Source organism: Euprymna scolopes, chromosome 21 (genome assembly GCF_053919585.1).
Source record: "Euprymna scolopes isolate OS-2025 chromosome 21, ASM5391958v1, whole genome shotgun sequence".
In the NCBI taxonomy this organism is placed as follows: Eukaryota; Metazoa; Mollusca; class Cephalopoda; order Sepiida; family Sepiolidae; genus Euprymna; species Euprymna scolopes.
In genome coordinates, this window is record NC_136502.1 from 123675705 (window position 1) to 123695153 (window position 19449).

Genomic DNA, 19449 nt, shown 5'->3' on the forward strand with positions numbered 1-19449 from the left:
CAATCATCATCATATATGTGTGTGTGTGTGTGTGTGTGTGTGTGTGTGTGTGTGTGTGTGTGTGAATTAATGACAAAAGTATATGTTCCAAATTTCATGACTTGACCATCTTACGATTTATTCCTTTAATTTAGTTGACATTTACAATTCAATTTTAGATAATTAAGTGAAATATCCATTGATTGATTTAATAATTAAGTGAATGATTTTGTGCTACGAAACAGATACTGTCAAGAATTGAAAATGTCAACTGAATTAAAGGAATAAATTGTAAGATGGTCAACATCATGAAATTTGGAATATAGGCTTTTGTCATTGATTCATTATATGCTCTGTAATTACATTGAGCTTCTTAAGTAAGGATTGGTGTATATAAATTGAAATATAAGTGAATAAAGAATATTTCCACAGAAATGATATATATATATATATATATATATATATATATATATATATATATATATATATATATATATATATTGTATATCTGACATCTGCCTTTATTAATTTCTTTTTTCATTATTTTCGCTTCGACAATTTTGACTCTGGAGTATTGTACGCGAGAACTTTAAAAAATTGTTGCAGTCTAGAAGGATTTCTTATTTTTTCGTATTTGTTCGAACAGTTGCTATGTTTTGTATTTGTTTGAATATTTAAATAGTTTTATAATTGAAAATCTTGTCATCAAAACTAATCCAATATTGAAGTTTATCAAAAACTTATTTTTATTTCGTTTAAGAAAAAATCCTTGTCGACTGAGGCAATGTTTATCTTTGTAAGGGTGAATACTTTGGGGTTTTCATGTTTGAAAGTATTGTTTTAATCATGACAACTTGACCTCCAGTGTGTTTGTTACCGACTGTCATGCGTGCATTTGCATGTATGCACTTCAACACGCAACAATTGTATGTCTACTATTAAGAAAATGTTCTGGTGTATTTGGATGATATGAGAGTAGATAATTCTTGGGGAGTAAAAGTGTCTGCCACCTCATCTTGAGAAGACACACTTGGCAGCTACATTGGAATAAGCGTATTAATATATGTAAGGAGACAGAATGCTCGCAAATTTTCTGAAAATGCGCAATAGCAATTACTGCACTTGCTTGGTTGAAAAGAATAGCATACGCAGCTTTTAGTTTGCACCGTTTTTTTGTTGTGTTACAATGGTTAACATCAAGATATAATGACACTAAACCTTATGTCTAGAAACCTTGTTCTAATTTTCATTCAAATTCATTACATGATTTTCATTTTAAAAATGTTTAAAATTTAAAAGACCTTAAGAAGGAATTGGAATTCAATGGAATCTTGCTAAATTAGTGTCTACATTTTATGTAAATTTTATATGCTGGAATTTTATTTTTATTTATTTATTTATTTTTTTTTTTTTTTCAGATCCGTGAAATCTGTGATGCGCTAGAAAACTCTGAAGTAAATATTTCAAATTTTTCATTTTTAAATATTTCGAATTTGGTATTTTTAAATATTTTGAATTTATTATTTTTAAATATTTCGAATTTAATATTTTAAGTGTTTCGAATTTTATATTTTTAATATTTCGAATTCTATATTTTTTAATATTTCGAATATATTGTTTTTTAGTATTTCGAAGATATTATTTTTTAATATTTCGAATTTCATATTTTTTAATATTTCGAATTTTATATTTTTTAAATTTTGAATTGATTATTTTTAAGTATCTCGAATTTATTATTTTTAAATGTTTCGAACTTATTATTTTTAAATATTTTGTAATTTATTATTAGAAAGTATTTCGAATTTATTTTTTTGCTATTTCGAATTTTTAAAAATTTTAAATTGATTATTTTTAAGTATTTCGAATTTATAACTTTTAAGTATTTCATATTTATTATTCTGAAGTATTTTGAATTATTATTTTTGAAGTATTTCGAATTTATAACTTAAAAATATTTCGAATTTATGTTTTTAATATTTCGAATGTATTATTTTTTTAATATTTCGAATTTATTATTTTTTTAATATTTCGAATTTATTATTTTTTTAATATTTCGAATTTATTATTTTTAAGTATTTCGAGTTTATTATTTCCCACAAAACTATCAAACATTATATCGTTTTGTTATTGGGATTATTCGGACTACTATTCTCATCTGTAGTGTTATTTGCACAACGTTTCGGCTGATGTAACCTCCGACCTACTTCAGGTGTATCTAGTTGAACTCAGTAATCTTTTCATCAAACTCGGAAATCTTTACAGAATTTCAAACAGAGCCTTTATTTAATTCACAGGGGTAGTTTGCTCTCGTTCAGTCAGCCATGACCGGGTCTTAAGTAATTCGCAATTTTATTCATAGTATCGCCTGCACTGAGAATTGAACCTTCAGAAGAGTTTTACTTAGAACTGGATTTTATTTGTTATGTAACGGGTAACATTCTGATCCCCATCTGGCATCAATTGAAATAAATGGCTCTCGTCTTCAGGAGGCCTCAAGTTTTGACAAACTTCTGGGCTTGACCATTACTCCTGATCTTAAATGGAACACGTACATGAAATCTGTTGCCAAGGCCGTTGGAAAAATGGTGGGATCTTTCTATCGATCCGGTAGATATCTCACTGCTGATGCTATTCTCTATCTATATAAGAGCCAGGTACGTCGAAGGATGGAATACTGTTGCCACATCGGGCAGGAGCTGCTAGAAAAGACTTGTCCTGCCTTGATAGAGTTCAAAATAGACTTCGTAGCCTCGTAGGAGATGTCCTTTTCTCTTCCTTGCAACCTCTATCTCACAGAAGAGATTTTGCGAGTCTGTCTCTGATGTATCGTTATTTTCATGGAAAGTGTTCGACTGAGCTTCAATCTATGGTCCCCCCTCTCCAAACTTTCACAAGAAACACTCGTCTAGCTGTAAACACTATCAAAAATTCCCCCCACTCTTTATCTGTGCCTAAACCTAAACGTAGATTCCATGAACAAAGCTTCTTTCTTAGAACTGTACGCCTGTGGAATTGTCTTCCGTTTTCCTGCTTTCCGGCTGACTACAATATTGTTGTCTTCAAGTCTAACGTAAATAAGTTCTTGATGAGCCGTTCCATATAAGTTATCAAATTTACCAAATTTTCATTACTAATGATTATTATATTGTCCAATTTCTACTGTACACTCTTTAACCCTTATCCTTGAGTGGCTTCTTGGCCTTGATAATATGTAGATGCCTATGTAAAAAAAAAAGTCCAATGTGAACAAGTTCTAATTGAACCGTCCCCCTAAGTAATCCAAGTTACAAAATTCCCACTGTTTACTATGCTAAAATCACAATGACTAATGTATACCTATTAAGCCTTATCCTCGAGTGGCCTCTGGGCCTTGATAAGCGGTGACACCCATGTAAAAAAAAAAATGTAACGGGTCCTTTTTTAACTCACATTGTCCCCCAACAAGGTACATCACCACTTTGACGTAAGGGGATACTATTTGGGACCATGCCTAGAAAAGATGAAGATGTTGTTTTACGTTACATTTAAACTTCTGTATATCAGTATAGTTGGGGAAGCAGGTAGCAGGAAGTGAATTCCAAAGCCTAGCTGTTCGAGGAACGAAATTATCAGAGTACAAAGCTTCCTTGGATTTGAGGGATCTCAATAGTGAAAGGGTGTGATTTTGTTGCTAAATGGGTTTGTCAAGGGGGTACAAGTGCAACGAGTTCATCACAGCACATTCCATTAAATTACTTGCAAATCAGACACACAGATGCAATATTGCGATGACTGCTGTTTAGAAAATAATTATTTATTAATTATTTAATTTTTATTAAATTTAATTAAGACTTTGACTTTCTTCCAACAACTGCTAGAACGTGTTCGTTAAATAAAAATTTACTTAAATAATTCATAAAATAAAACTTTACATTAATCATTCAAAATATTACTTTAGTAAATCATAAAAAACTTTACTGTAGTAATTCATAAAAACATTTACTTTAGTAATTCACAATAAAACGTTACTTTAGTAATTCATAAACAACTTTACTTTAGTAATTCATAAAAACTTTACTTTATTAATTCATAAACAACTTTACTTTAGTAATTCATAAAAAACTTTACTTTTGTAATTCATAAAAAACTTTACTTTAGTAATTCATAAAAACTTTACTTCAGTAATTCATAAAAGACTTTACTTTAGTAATTCATAAAAAACTTTACTTTAGTAATTCATAGAAAACTTTACTTCAGTAATTCATAAAAAACTTTACTTTAGTAATTCATAAAAACTTTACTTCAGTAATTCATAAAAAACTTTACTTTAGTAATTCATAAAAACTTTTACTTTAGTAATTCATAGAAAACTTTACTTTAGTAATTCATAAAAAACTTTACTTTAGTAATTCATAAAAACTTTACTTCAGTAATTAAAAAAACTTTACTTGAGCAAGTTATAAAAATAAAACATTAGTGTAATAATTATAAAAAAACTTTAGTAATTCATAAAAAAACTTACTTTAGTAGTTCCTAAAAATCTTTATTCAGTAATACATAAGACACTTTACTTTAGTAATTCATAAAACACTTTAATTTAGTAATTCATAAAAACTTTACTTTAGTAATTAATAAACAACTTTACTTAAGTAATTCATAAAAAACTTTACTTTAGTAATTCATAAAAAAACTTTACTTTAGTAATTCATAAAAACTTTACTTTAGTAATTTATAAAAAAACTTTACTTCAGTAATTTATAAAAAACTTTCCTTTTAATTCATAGAAAACTTTACTTTAGTAATTCATAAAAAACTTTACTTCAGCAATTCATAAAAAACTTTACTTTCGTAATTCATAAAAAAAACTTTACTTTAGTAATTCATAAACACTTTACTTTAGTAATTCAAAAAAACTTTACTTAAGTAATTCATAAAAAACTTTCCTTTAGTAATTAATAAAAAACTTAACTTTAGTAATTAATAAAAAACCTTTACTTTAGTAATTCAAAAATAACTTACTTTAGTAATTAATAAAAAATTTTACTTTAGTAATTAATAAAAAACTTTACTTTAGTAATTCATTAAAAACCTTACTTTAGTAATTCATAAAAACCCTTACTTTAGTAATAAATAAAAAACTTTACTTTAGGATTAATAAAAAACTTTAATTTAGCCATTCATAAAAAACCTTACTTTTGTAATTAATAAAAAACTGTACTTTAGTAATTCATAAAAAACTTTACTTTAGTAATTCATAAAAAACTTTACTTTAGTAATTAATAAAAAACTTTACTTTAGTAATTAATAAAAAAATTTTCTTAAGTAATTCATAAAAACCTTTACTTTAGTAATTAATAAAAAAATTTACTTTAGTAATTAATAAAAAACCGTACTTTAGTAATTAATAAAAAAAACTTTACTTTAGTAATTAATAAAAAACTTTACTTTAGTAATTCATAAAAAACCTTACTTTAGTAATTAATAAAAAAATTTACTTTACTAATTCATAAAAAACTTTACTTCAATAATTCAAAAAACTTTACTTGAGCAAGTTATAAAAATAAAACATCAGTTTTATAATTCATAAAAAACCCTTTACTTGAGCAACTTATAAAAATAAAACATTAGTGTAATAATTAAAAAAAAACTTTAATTTAGTAATTCATCAAAAACTTTATTTTAGTAATTCAAAAAAATAAATCAAAATCCGGGTCAGCATTTTTTCTTTTTAACAAAGCATTTATAACCCTTATTACTCCTCTGCCTCAACAGCACTTTAAAAAAGCTATCATTGCCACATGTCCATCTTACCTAGCTCGCATTTCTCCTTCTTTTGACCGCACGCTGGCCACAGCCAGTCCATTCTCGCTTTCACTTTACACAGCTATCTCTTTTGGTGTCGATTTTTGCCGCAAAACGCGTTAAATATCAAGAAGAATGTAATCACAAAAAATCATTGCTGAATTCAAAGTATTTATGTGAAAATAAATCCTTGAATATTTGAGATACGTCTTTTGAAATGTGGATACTTAAGATCACAGTATTATTTGGATTCATCGAACTACTGTTCTCATCTTGAGTGTTATTTTCACAACGTTTCAGTCGATGTAACCTCTGACCTTCTGCAGGTGTATCTTGTCGAACTCGGGAATGTTTCTGTCAAATTCGGGAATTCAGCTAGAATTTGGAGCAAAACCTTTATTTACTTCATGGGGATAGCGTGCTCTTGTTCTGTCAGCCATGACTGGATCTTCAACTTCCAGGAGAGTATCACTTTTTACAATTGATTTTTAAAAGAACTCTAACCACTGCACCACAGAAAGTATGGCGAGAAGAACATTGAAAAGCCGTAGTACATGGAGAGACTGAAAAGTCAGGTATAGCTGACCATATCTGGAAGGAAAAAGGGAAACCATCTACCATTATGGGATGAAGTAAAAATTATAGACAGAGAGGAACGGTGGAGACTAAGATGACTGAAAGAAGCAGCACATATGCTGGGGAATAACCAACTGCTAAGTAGACCTAGTATAGAATTTAATACGATATGGGAACCAGTAATTATAAACAATAGATAATATATACAAGTAATAAGTAAAAACATTAATATATATATATATATATATAATATAAAGCTGACTGTGTGTGTCTGGTCACGAATAGGCTCCTATATCGTTGACTATTTTAAAAAATTGATTACATATAATGATAGAAGATGTATCGAGACACGGGAATGGGTATGTTTGATCTGGCATAATGATGATTCATTAAAATTGTGGCGTCTGCGTTCGCACCTGGTTCACAAAGTATGGAAATAAAAAATTAAAAATTAAAAAAAAACGTTTACAAGTGTTTTTGATATAGATATACATAAGAATACTTTGATAAGTATGTTTTAACTTTAATAGGGATGGTATAATAAAACTGTGGGGTCTGCGTTCGTGTCCAGCCTCAATAGAATGGAAATAGGCACACACCTTAATAAACACTTTTCATATCTATCTGCGTAAATATACTTTGATAATTATGTTTCAGTTTGAAGAAATATGGTATAATAAAATTATGGGGTGTTCGTTCGCACCTGACCTCGATAGAATGAAAATATGTCACAAAGTTTAACAAAGCTTTTTAATATAGATCCACAGAATATTGTGATGTGTTTCAGTGTTAACAGGTATGGTATAATAAATTATGGGGTTTATCTTTTATTTTTACTTTCATCATATTTTGCTTTGATTTTGATACCCCCAAATTCAACCCAAATTTACAACCCTTCCTTTTCATAACCTATCATCTATAAATATAAAAGCGAAAATGTATTATGTATGTATCTGTGTTCGCTTTTTCTGTGTGTCTACAAAAGGCTTCTTTCAGAGAAGCGGTCGGTCGGTTCACAACTTTTTAAAACTTTTTATATCACATATAAATCGTACTATCTCACAGTTAACTACGATTCTCGCCTGTCTATTTAATTTGGTCGATTTCGGGAAGATAAATATTCAATATTTGTCACTCGCCGCATGTGGGTTAGTCTTTTTCCTATAACATCTTCGGGGGGAAAAAAAGCGTTCAGCAGTAAATGAATACTATCCCGCAGTCAAAACTTGACCTCATTTAAAACGGGCACCTGCTAAATCAACAAATTAAATAAAAATTACTTTTTTTTACCCCCCCCCACACACACACCTCCAAACACCCGGGCAACGCCGGGTACCCCTCGCTAGTACTTTCATAAATCAGAGTCCATTTTCTATAGGCTGTTTTTGAACCCAGTCAACGACGGGTACTTTTGCTAGTATATATATATATATATATATAATTAGTAATAAATAGTGATATTTACAACTAGAAATAAAAATATGTTTAAGGCTCCTAAAATTCGTACTAGAATTGTCCATAAGGACCCGTGGTGCAGGGGTTAGAGTACTTGGAAAAATCGATCAATGTGGGTGAATTACTTAGGACCTCTATCCAATCATGGCTGACGGAACAAGAGCATGCTACCCCCGTGAAGTAAATAAAGTGTTCCACTCGAAATTCCATCCAATTTCCCGAGTTTGACAGAAACATTCCCAAGTTCGACAAAATACACCGAAACGTTGTGAAAAATCACGAAACTCAAGATGAGAACAGTAGTCTGATGAATCCAAATAAAACGAATAACTAATCCTCATCTAAAAAATTCTGAACCTTATTATATTCTATTAGTCTTTCTTTTTCCAGACTTGCAAATTTTTATGGAATTTCATTTACCATTAATATATCAATATATTCAATGTGTCGAGGACTAGGATATATAAATCCTAATCTCGTTACAAAAGAAAATAATGAAACGAATGGAATGAAGGAAACAAAAACTCAATTGCTGGATAAAATAGACATGTTGTTTATTTACTGTTGAAAAATGAATGTTTTAGGTATAACACGTGTTCATGTCCGCGTTCGGGTGTAACCATCGTTTGCTGCGGGACTGGTGATGTAGAAAGAAAAGGAAATGTGTGTTCATCTCACGTTCGGGTAACTATCATTTGTTCGCGCATGGAAAAAGGAGTGAACAATGTAGTGGAAATGGGAATGATAGTCCAGCGTGTAGACAAAGACCAAGATAGAGGATTGACATCAGTAAAGCTGTGCGCCATGTTAGCAGTCAGCTACGTGAAGGTATTCTCAGGCACAAGTTGTATATAGAGAAAGAGAAAGAGTGAGAATGTCAATCCAGTTCATGGAGAAAGAAAGCGTATAAAGTGTACATACGGTCTGTTAGCTTTTTGTCCCACATAGTAGCAAGTGGCGTGAGGCACGCGCATGCCGAAAAGGCACGCTGTCGGTCCATAGACTGCCCAGCTCGAGAGCTGGTCCGAAAAAAAGGGCTGGAAACAGCTTGTTTCTTGCTTTTATAGTTGTTTCTGGTGGTCTTTTGCGCATGTGTGGATTTCCTTTGAAAGGGGAAGTGACGTTGTCCATGTGTGCATATGTGTGCGCGTATGTGAGTACATGTGTGTACGTGAGTGTGAGTATATATACGCAATCGTGCGCGCGTATGTTTGTGTACGCGTATGTATATGACAAGTAATATAGCTTGAGATGTGAACGCGTGTTTTTGTGTGAGACTAGAAAAGGCTCGCACAAATGCAAAGTGTGTTTTTCTTTTTTATATTGTGCACGGCACTGACCTCTGTGTTTAATTTTTTTTTATTTATTTTTATTTATTTATTTATTTATTTATTTATTTATTTTTTTGTGAAAAATATCAAAAGGCGATTACGGTGTTCTTCCATCGAATGCGTCATATGTTTATTTAAGTGATGTATGCCATTGGGCGTAAGTTACCGGAATTTTAAACAGGGGAGAAAATAATGAAAGAGTTATAAAATTGTTTGGCTGTGGAATGTCTTCTTGGAGCAATATATCCTGAAGAGAAGATAGCTTCGCTTTCTTACATTGGTTTGTGTAAGCGATCTGTTGACTCTCCATTATTCCCTTATTTTATTCACATTAAGTTTGTACCAATCATCTCTCTCTCTCTCTCTCTCTCTCTCTCTCTCTCTCTCTCTCTCTCTCTCTCTCTCTACAATTTGAACATGTTTTCCGGATAGCTATGTAAAGAAACCATAAAAATTGAGGGAATGAGGCCTTTCGGCTTGACCGATTGGGCGGAGAGACAATTCGGCGTCAACTACGCTAGTCGCATTTTTATGAAGAGTTTATAACTTTAAAAAAAAAAAAATAAAAAATATGAAAATATATCGTTTTAACTGTTTTAAAGAAAAAACGCGTTTTTTGTAAAACTCTTTTTAGTTAATGATTTCCTAATTAATTTTTGGCAGATCATCAAATCTAAGGGAGATAACCAATATAGACATAGAAAAAAAATAAGCATATTTTGCAAGGTATTATTTGGGACGCTGAAATAGTCAGTAGAACAATGAAAGAACGTTAAACGAAAAAAAAATGATTACACAAAAAAATGATTACACAAAAAAAATGATTACAAAAAAATGATTACACAAAAAAAATGATTACAAAAAAATGATTACACAAAAAATAAATGATTACACAAAAAAATGATTACACAAAAAAAATCATTGCAAAAAAAATGATTACACAAAAAATAAATGATTACACAAAAAAAATGATTACAAAAAAATGATTACACAAAAAAAATGATTACAAAAAAAATGATTACACAAAAAATAAATGATTACACAAAAAATTGATTACACAAAAAAAATCATTACAAAAAAAATGATTACACAAAAAATAAATGATTACACAAAAAAAAATTTGATGACACAAACAAAAAAAGGAATTTGTTTTTCTTTATTTTAGGTAATCAGTCAGCGTCTGGATGATTAAAACTTTTTTGAAGGAGATTTTGAAGTATTTAAACTGTCAATGACTAAAGTTTAATTATATTTATTTATTTACTATTTTGTAGTTTCATTTTGCAAGGTATAATTTGGGGCGCATAATTAACGTACACAAAACAACGAAAATAGAAAACTTTTTTTAAGTAGATTTTGAAGTAGTTAAACCGTCAATGTAATTTTTTTTTAACGAAAATAAAAAAAAATTAAAATAAATTTGTTTTTCTTTATTTTAGGTAATCAGTCATTTCTGTCTGTGATTAAAGTAGGAAAAAATGGTGCTAATGCACTTACTGATCCCGCGCTATTTTTTTAATCGTATTTCCAAGTTTAATTAAAGTTTTATGGTGTTTTTTTATTCAATTGTAAGGTCAAAGTACAGAATAAGTACAAAACACCCTCCCCTCCCCATGTTAAGAATGGCTTTTTAATGATAACGTTATTATTTCAGCACGGATCAATAAGTGCATGTACCAAAAAAATAACAATGTTCAAAGATTCTGCACAAGATAAAGTTTGGGGTTTTGGGGGGGGGGGGGTTGCGGAAAAATAAGGAAATCATTTTTCTTTGGCTACTTGGACAACAACTTCTAAATTAATAAAGTTTATTTAATTTTTGTTGTTGATTAATTAACATAATTTCCTTGTAACAGGTTGTTTACTTTTGTTTTGTGTAATACGTTAATAAAAAGTTTGTTCTGCCACTTAACATGGTTATACTTTTTAGTTCGTTGATTAACTTCGCTAACTTATTTCCTTTTCATAAGCTGCTTCAGCAATTTCTGGAACTCGGCTACAGTTATCGTGTAATCATCCCCCCCCCCCGTTAAACATTCTTTCATTGTTCTACTGATTATTTCAGCGTCCCAAATTATATCTTGCAAAATCTGCTTATTTTTGCTGTTTATACTGGTTATCTCCCTTAGATTCGATGATCCGTTGACATAAGCGCCTAATTTTTAAAGATTAAAAACTTATAACATATTTTTAATTCCGTTTTTTGTTTGTTTGTTTAATGAAGAAAAACAATATGTAAATATAATCTTGTTGATGACTGGATGTTTTTTTGTTTTTTGTATTGTGTTTTAAATACACATGGTTATTTTGAAATTTTTCTTTTTAAATCAAATTATTTTTTTTCTTTTAATGATTTTTTTTTTCAATTTATTCAAAGAAAAAATATTTTTGCTGAATTGAATCAAAAATCGACGCTGTTTTACAATTTTTCACTGTTTAGAGGGAGACAACTCTCGTTTACTAAAAATTTCGTTCGTTTTTCATCTCATAATTTAGGGCGCGATTTTTTATTAAATCAAAACATTTAAAAATAAAAAAAAAACGCGACGAATTTCTTTTAATGTAACAAGGTTAATAACATTCACTGGTACGGGTTAATGGTAGTGTCGTCAGCATAAATGTCTAGAAGTGATGTAAGGAGGTGATTTGGAAGATCATTAATGTAGATCAAGAAAAGAGTTGGGCCCAGGATGGACCCCTGAGGGACACCGGCATTAATACTGTGAGCTGATTTTTGCCCCTCAACTACTACTCTTATGAACCTATCAGAAAGAAATGATTTAATAATTGAGAAGACATTTCCAGCTATACCATAGCTAGAGATCTTGTGAACTAAACCTTTATGCCATACTTTATCAAAGGCCTTAGATATGTCAAGAGCAATTGCCCTAGAAAGGTTGCCTCCATCGAGAGATTTGCTAATCATATGAGATATAACTGTAAGCACATTTGCTGTAGATCTAGCAGAACGGAAACCATATTGGGTGTCACTAAGAAGGTTATTTTTGTTGAGATGGTTGATTACTTCTGTATTTAACACAGATTCTAGCAACTTACTCATGACGCACAGGAGACTTATTGGCCTGTACTGAGAGGGGGATGAGCGATCACCTGAATTCTTAAATACAGAGCATACTGATGAAATTTTCCAGGGAGATGGGAAACTATTCTCCTTAAGACAACGTTTAAACAGTTTTGTAAGTATGGGCGCTAGTTCAGGTTGAAGTTTATTTTGTTTTTATTACAAATGCCTACCTTATTGTCATACTTATTTTTCAAGTAAGCATTTTTAATGTTTTCTTTTCTTTTGTCATTTACAGTTTTGTGAACACATCATATCCAATAAAGACCTGGGCTCCGTAAGTAAAATATTGTTTTACTAGCATGGCCGTTTAAAAAAAAAAAAATGACTCGTGCGCCTTCACCGAGAATCAAAACCAAATCGTTTCGCTTGCGATTTACTTTTTCTTTTGACGTTAATGTCTGAGCTATGAAGACATGTTTGCTGCATGGCAAAACATGAACCAATAGCTATTACGTTACGCATGCATATGTTACATATTGGTTATCATTGAGGAGCACCATTTACGTTTGGTGTATAATTTAAAAGGATTCCGTGTGCGTATGATTGTCTCTAATATAAATGGTTGTGTGTTTGATTATCATAAAGGGAATCGTGTGTGTGACATGTATTTTCAGAACCTACCTCTGCTTCTTCGATGTTGGACCATCTGGAAATTTCTTATCCTGGAGGGAGACTTGATACCTGTTTGACGAAGATTTATCACTCCAAGACGATGAATGGGTTTTATAGTTTTTATTTCACTTTCCCCAGAGGTCCTGCAGAAGGTGGAAGTGAAATCGGCCTGTGTGGGTTCTTCTTCTACACACGTCAGCGTTCGTCTCTCCCCTCTGTGGAGAGGAGGAGACAACGGGAAGCCGTCCATCCGTCTTCTTCAAAGCCCAAATCAAATCTCACAGATCTAGCCAACCTGACCACGTCACTCATACGTAATCTGGTCAGCTGACCTTCGGTTCTGGTAAACGTGTCTACACTCCACGTTCACTCACCTCTCTCTCTCTCTCTCTCTCTCTCTCTCTCTCTCTCTCTCTCTCTCTCTCTCTCTCTCTGTAACATTCATATTTGTAATGCCGTCATCCGACTTTCACCTGACAAATTCCATTTTTTTTAATTTTCACACTTTTGCACCGATTTTCCCCGGCTAAAACGCAAATATAAAGTTTTGCATGTGTTCGAATACCCTATATATTAAGTTTCATTCATGTAGACCAAAAAATGACAGAGGAGTTTATAGGCAAAATTTTTGAAACAAATATATATATGCATACATAAATATATAGAAAGAGGTTTGTGTTTACTATAAACTTTTTATGCAAATATTACGCAAGTATAAATCATGTAGAATATCTGTAGTTAACTAAAAATGACATCCCAGAAGAAAACCGAAAAAACTAATAGGAAATTAATTAAAATGAATGTTTAAAAGAATATGCAAATTAGCTAGATCTTGTATTTTCTTTTTAAATAAACAGAAAAAAGGTTCGCCTTTTTTCTTCTTGGCCTTCGGGCCAAGATCTTTTTTCTGTTATCAAAGTGTAGTATCTGTTCCGGCAGATACTACATTCAAAGACCATATGTGGGGGTAACCCCACATATCAGACTATTGTTCTTGTAGCAATCAGTTTTGGTCAATGTAGGGACAACCCTTCATACCAATTATCACTCTCCAGTTCCCTCTCGGGGGGAGCTTTACTCCCTCTCCTCACTCTCCACATTTAAAACTGCCTTGCGCCTAATTTGCTCAGTGGGGAAGCAAGTAAATAACTAAATAGAAAAGAAGGCTTGCTTTTTTTCTTTCTTGGCCTTCGGGCCAACATCAAAGTGTACCATTGGGAAGGTCTTATTAACCACTTTTGTACTTTTTTTTCCTACGTCCTCGGCACAAATGAATTATTGTATCATTAGTGTTATCTTTTTTTGTTTTTACACGTCAATAAAAAATGTTTTAAACAAGTGGGTTCTTATATTAATTTATTTATTACTAGCAGGGGTGCCCGGCGTTGCTCGGGTGTTTGGAGGTGTATTCTGTGCAAAAAAAGCAAAAAAACAAAAAAAATGGTTAATTTTTTAAAACTTTGACCCCTATTATGACCCCTTAAAATTTATAGTTTTGGGCTCAAATCACTTTATTAAGTTAGATCCAGGTTCAAGGAACCTATATCTAAAATTTCAAGTGTCTAGACCCAAAATTGTCGGAGGAGTTTGGTAGAGTTCTTAAAGGTCAAATCGTTGAAATTTGACCCCTTAACAGCCAAATTTCTGGCTGACACCCGTCACATCGATTTTCCCAAATCTCAGTACCCGGTATTTCAAATTTCGAGTCTATAGACTAAAAATTGACAGAGTTATTGCGTAGGGAAATGTACACAGACAGACAGACACACAGACACACAGACAGACAGACAAACAGACACGTTCACTTTTATAGATATATAGATTCTCATCTTTATCGGTTGTTGTTTCACGAGGTTTCGGCCAACTATTCCTCTGGCTTTCGTCAGGTGGTAACCGCGACGCTGATTGCTGAGAATGCAGTTAGGAGATTCGAAGTTCCTATCTGTCGCGGTTACCACCTGATGAAGGCCAGAGGAATAGTTGGCCGAAACGTCGTGAAACAACAACTAATAAAAATGAGAATAATAGTCCGCAATAAATAAATTAATATAAACAATACTCATCTCAATAATGAATTCCAATTAAAATAATATATAAGTGCGTTCTTGGTAGGGCGTACCCCAATAAGAAACGGTGAATACGGTAACATAATGGAAGAAGATACTGGCTAAGAGAAATTTTTGTTTTTGACCAACGACCACCATTTTACTTCCCCTTCCTGCCTAAGCTTTTTGTTCGTGTTGAACTTACATTGTATCTTTTGGCCTGAATAAAAAATTTAATAGCTCAAAGTGTAGTATCTGTTCTGCTGCTTCAATTAAGTTAATTCGTCGTTACTTCATACTGACACAATGACTATTTTTTTTTTGGATACTGCCAGGGTGCATGCTTTTTGCCTTTGTTTTAGGGGAGCTGGTTTTCCCCCACATTAAAAACGACCTTGTGTCACGTTTGCTTTCGTAGGGAAGTAAATAAATACCTAAATAAATAGAAAAAAGGATTTTTAATATGAATATCAATACACACAAAAAAAAAGGACAAATAAAAATATATATGGCAAGGAAGGGGTGAACCTAAAGTCAACTGTACCTTTGTCCTGAAAGTGCCCGCCCATTGGCTGATTAACTAGGAAGCTGATTGGCTAACTAAAAACTCAATAGCATGCGCGTAAAAAATGAGCGGTAACCACAACTCTTTGCATAAGCCTGACGAATTCTCACGAGAATGAAACGCGAAATATTCTATGTAGCTTAATTGGAATATATATTTTTATAACTTACTCCAAAGCTGTACCTATGTATTGAGCACTGTTGAAGTAAATACTGAAAATTTACGCATAAAATTTTATTTTTGTATATTAATTGATGTGATTGAATGAAGTAGTCATATATATATATATATATATATATATATATATATATATATATATATATATATATATGTATATATATGTGTGTGTGTGTATACATATATATTTTTTTTATTTTTTTTTATTTTATTAAATTTTCACCCCAAACAAGGCACATTGCCACTTTGGTGTAGGGGGCTACTATCAGGGGAAACATCTACTGGGGTACTATGTAGGGATTAGGGCAGCGAGATGTTGGTTCACGTTGCACTTGAACTTATGCTTGTCAGTACAGTTGGGGAAGCAGTGACCTGGAATGGAATTCCAAAGTCTAGCAGTTCTGGGGAAGAAACTACTGGAGTAGAAAGATCTTTTACATCTAGGGATCTCTACAGTGTGGGGGTGGGATTTTGCAGCTTGTCGGGTCTGTCGAGGGTGTTCACGTCGTGGGGGCACAAGTGCTTGCAGTTCTTCAGAGCATTCACCATTATAATACTTGTAGAACAGGCAGAGGGATGCAACGTTTCGACGATGGGACAGAGGCTGAAGTTTAGATGCCAGTTTAGGGCCTATCAGATTTGCGACTCTCTTTTGAACCCTGTCAAGGAGCAAGAGACTAGTAGCCGATGCACCGGCCCAAATATGACAGCAATACTCCATACATGGGCGAATAGTGGCCTTATAGAGGTACAGGATACTTTCGGGTGTTAGAAGTTTTCTAGCATGGTAGAGAGAGCCCACCTTCCTTGCAGCGGCCCTGGCAATGCCCGCGATGTAATTGTTCCAACTCATGTTTCCTGTGAACGTTAGGCCAAGGAGCTTGAGAGACGTACTCTCAGATAAAGAATCGTTGGCCATTGCTATAGGTGGTAGAGAAGGTTTCTTGTAATTATTGAATGAAACCAGTTTCGTCTTGGTGGCATTGAACGTTACCATCCATTTTTGTCCCCATTCCACTACTGATTGGAGGTCTTCCTCTAGTGTTTCTGCCATTTCTTTAGAAATGTGTTCATTCGTCTTCCTGTCATACCTGCCATAGAGTGTAGTGTCATCAGCATATATACCCATCTCAGAGGCAATTTTGTCGGGGAGGTCATTTATGAATATCAGGAACAATAGAGGGTCAAGGATAGAACCCTGGGGCACCCCCGCATTTATATCATATTGTTTAGATGTACGACCGTCGAGGACAACCTGGATTTTTCTCTTATCTAAGAAGGATTTAATTATGTTAAGTATTCTACCAGTGATACCGTAAGATCTAATCTTCCTGAGGAGACCCTCATGCCATACCCTGTCAAAAGCCTTAGATATATCTAGAGCTACTGCTCTGCCCTCTCCCGCTTTGTCCAGTGAATGGTATATGCGTTCAGAAATTACAGTGAGGATGTCTGCCGTGGAACGGGCTTGTCTAAATCCATATTGATGGTCGGTCAGAAGTTTAGCATCTGTAAGGTGCTGGACTAGAGCATGGTTAATTAAGGTCTCAAATATTTTGGCAAAAAGTGGAAGGAGGCTAATAGGGCGATAATTTAATGGGTCAGTTCTTTCGCCAGAATTCTTGAATACTGGTACTACAGAAGCAGTTTTCCAACAGCTCGGAAAGCAAGATTCATTAAGGCATTTGTTGTAGAGTTTGGAGAGAACTGGAGCTACTTCGGCTGAGCACTTTTTAATAGCACAGCTGGGATGAGGTCGGGTCCACATGCTTTGGAAGTGTCAATATATATATATATATATATATATATATATATATATATATATATATATATATGTATGTATGTATATATATATGTGTGTGTGTATATATATATGTATATATATATATACATAATTATGAATATTAAGAATTATTTTTATATCTACAGACACTAGTGTTTCATGCCACCCAGTCACAACGTCACCTTAGATTCTGTAGGCTACGAAGTTACCGACAATTTTCATGAAGATTAGAGGAAATTAAACACCTATAAATGAGAAATGCTGCCACAAAATAGTAAACATGTCAGAGAGTATACTTACCACCGGATATTGTAGTGTTGCATAGCCATAAATGCAAACAAAAAATTTAGTGCAAAAAGTATATAAAATGGGGAAAAATGTAATGTAAAAAAAAATGTGAATTAAAATTCAATTTCCTTATTTCATGAATTGTTTGAGCTAAAATTTTTTGTTTGTGTTTTTTTTTTTTGCATTTATGACTGGTTTTCATGTAATGATGTTTTAATTAGTGTCAGTGCCAGCAAATTCATAGATTTGCTATAATAATCATTTGCTAATATTTTTCATCTAATGAGAAGAACGCATGTCTTTGAAACTCCACGGATAAAGGAAATTTTAATATTTCTTATTTGAGTATCCTGTCGAACAATAAATTCATGTAAAATATGTTTTTACAGTACGAAACAGCTACATGATAAACAGCTGATTATCCTCATATTCCATTTCATAATTTAAGACTAGATTGTTTATGTTATTGTTATGTTATGGCTTAACATTCACAGGAAATATGAACTGGAACAAATACAGTGAGGACATTGATAAGGCTGCTGCAAAGAAGATGGGTTCTCTCTATCGAGTTAGAAGATTACTCACACCTGAGAGTATCCTGTACATCTACAAGACCACCATTCACCAATGCATGGAGTGTTGTTGCCACATCTGGGCTGGTGCATCTACCACTAGTCTCTCCATTTTGGATAGGGTTAAAAAAGAGTTTTCAATCTAATAGGTCCCACTTTGTCAACTAAGCTCCAACCCCTGTCCCATCGCTGCAATGTTGCATCTCTGTGGATGTTTTACAAATATTTTAATGGAATGCACTTGCCCCCCTCGACGTACATATCCCAGACAAACCTGCTTAGCAACAAAATCAAACCCCTTCACTGTTGAGGTCCTTTAAATATCAGAAAGTTTTCTAGTCTAATAGCTTCTTCCCATGAACAGCTAGACTTTGGAATTATCTTCCTTCTACCTGCTTTCCAAACTGTACTGATATGCAGAAGTTCAAATGCAACTTAAACCAAAATTTTAATCTTTCTGAGGTATGGTCCTAATTAGTAGCCCTTACACCCAAGTGGCAAGATGCTTTGTTTGGGGGAAGGGGAGTAAAAATAAAGTGTATAATATAATCCCGTTTTGTAACTGTGAATTGCAAGTGTTAAGTCTGCGATATGTTTAACTTGGTTATTATCCCAAGGAATTTGAACTGCAATTATCTTTCTTCGTTTATAACTTTGAACTTAAAGATTTTTTAAAATTATGCAAAAATGTTTTTTTTTTAATCTAATTTTTATTTCTGGTTTTCTTTTTCAGCTTAATACAACAGTTCATGTAAGTATTTGCGAATGACAATTTGCTTTCAAAATTCATTTACTTTCATTCTGTTCAGTCATTTTGCTTCTTGACATAAAACTATTTCTTATCCAAATTCTTTGATCGTAAATATAATACATTTCTAAATGGATGAATGCATTAAATAAAAATCGATTTTTATTCCCAAAACCAGTAGGGGCTTTGACCGGTCGTAACATATGCTTAAATATATTTTAATTCATGCAGATTTCGTATTTATTATTACAGAGTCAATTCTGTATTTAATATTATATTGTACCTAATATATAACTACTGATTTCAAAAGTTAAAAAAAATGACTTTGGTGCCATCAGCTAGAATTGAAACCAAAACATTTAGCATTCGAGTCGCATTCCCTACTGTTTGAGCTATCAACAGATAGATAAGAAATATTTAAAATAGAAATCACTTCAACTATGAATGAATTT

General features: G+C 32.4%; 1 protein-coding gene across 2 annotated transcripts in view; it reads left to right on the forward strand.

Annotated features, from left to right (window-relative positions):
* Positions 1 to 19449, forward strand: part of LOC145242696 (soma ferritin-like) — a 71838-nt gene that overhangs the window by 27892 nt on the left and 24497 nt on the right. For both annotated transcript variants that reach the window (XM_080105827.1, XM_080105828.1), the window contains exons 4-6: positions 1398 to 1433; positions 12443 to 12481; positions 18983 to 19000. In XM_080105827.1, coding sequence (XP_079961953.1) covers positions 1398 to 1433; positions 12443 to 12481; positions 18983 to 19000 — 93 coding nt within the window. The remainder of the gene's footprint in view (positions 1 to 1397; positions 1434 to 12442; positions 12482 to 18982; positions 19001 to 19449) is intronic.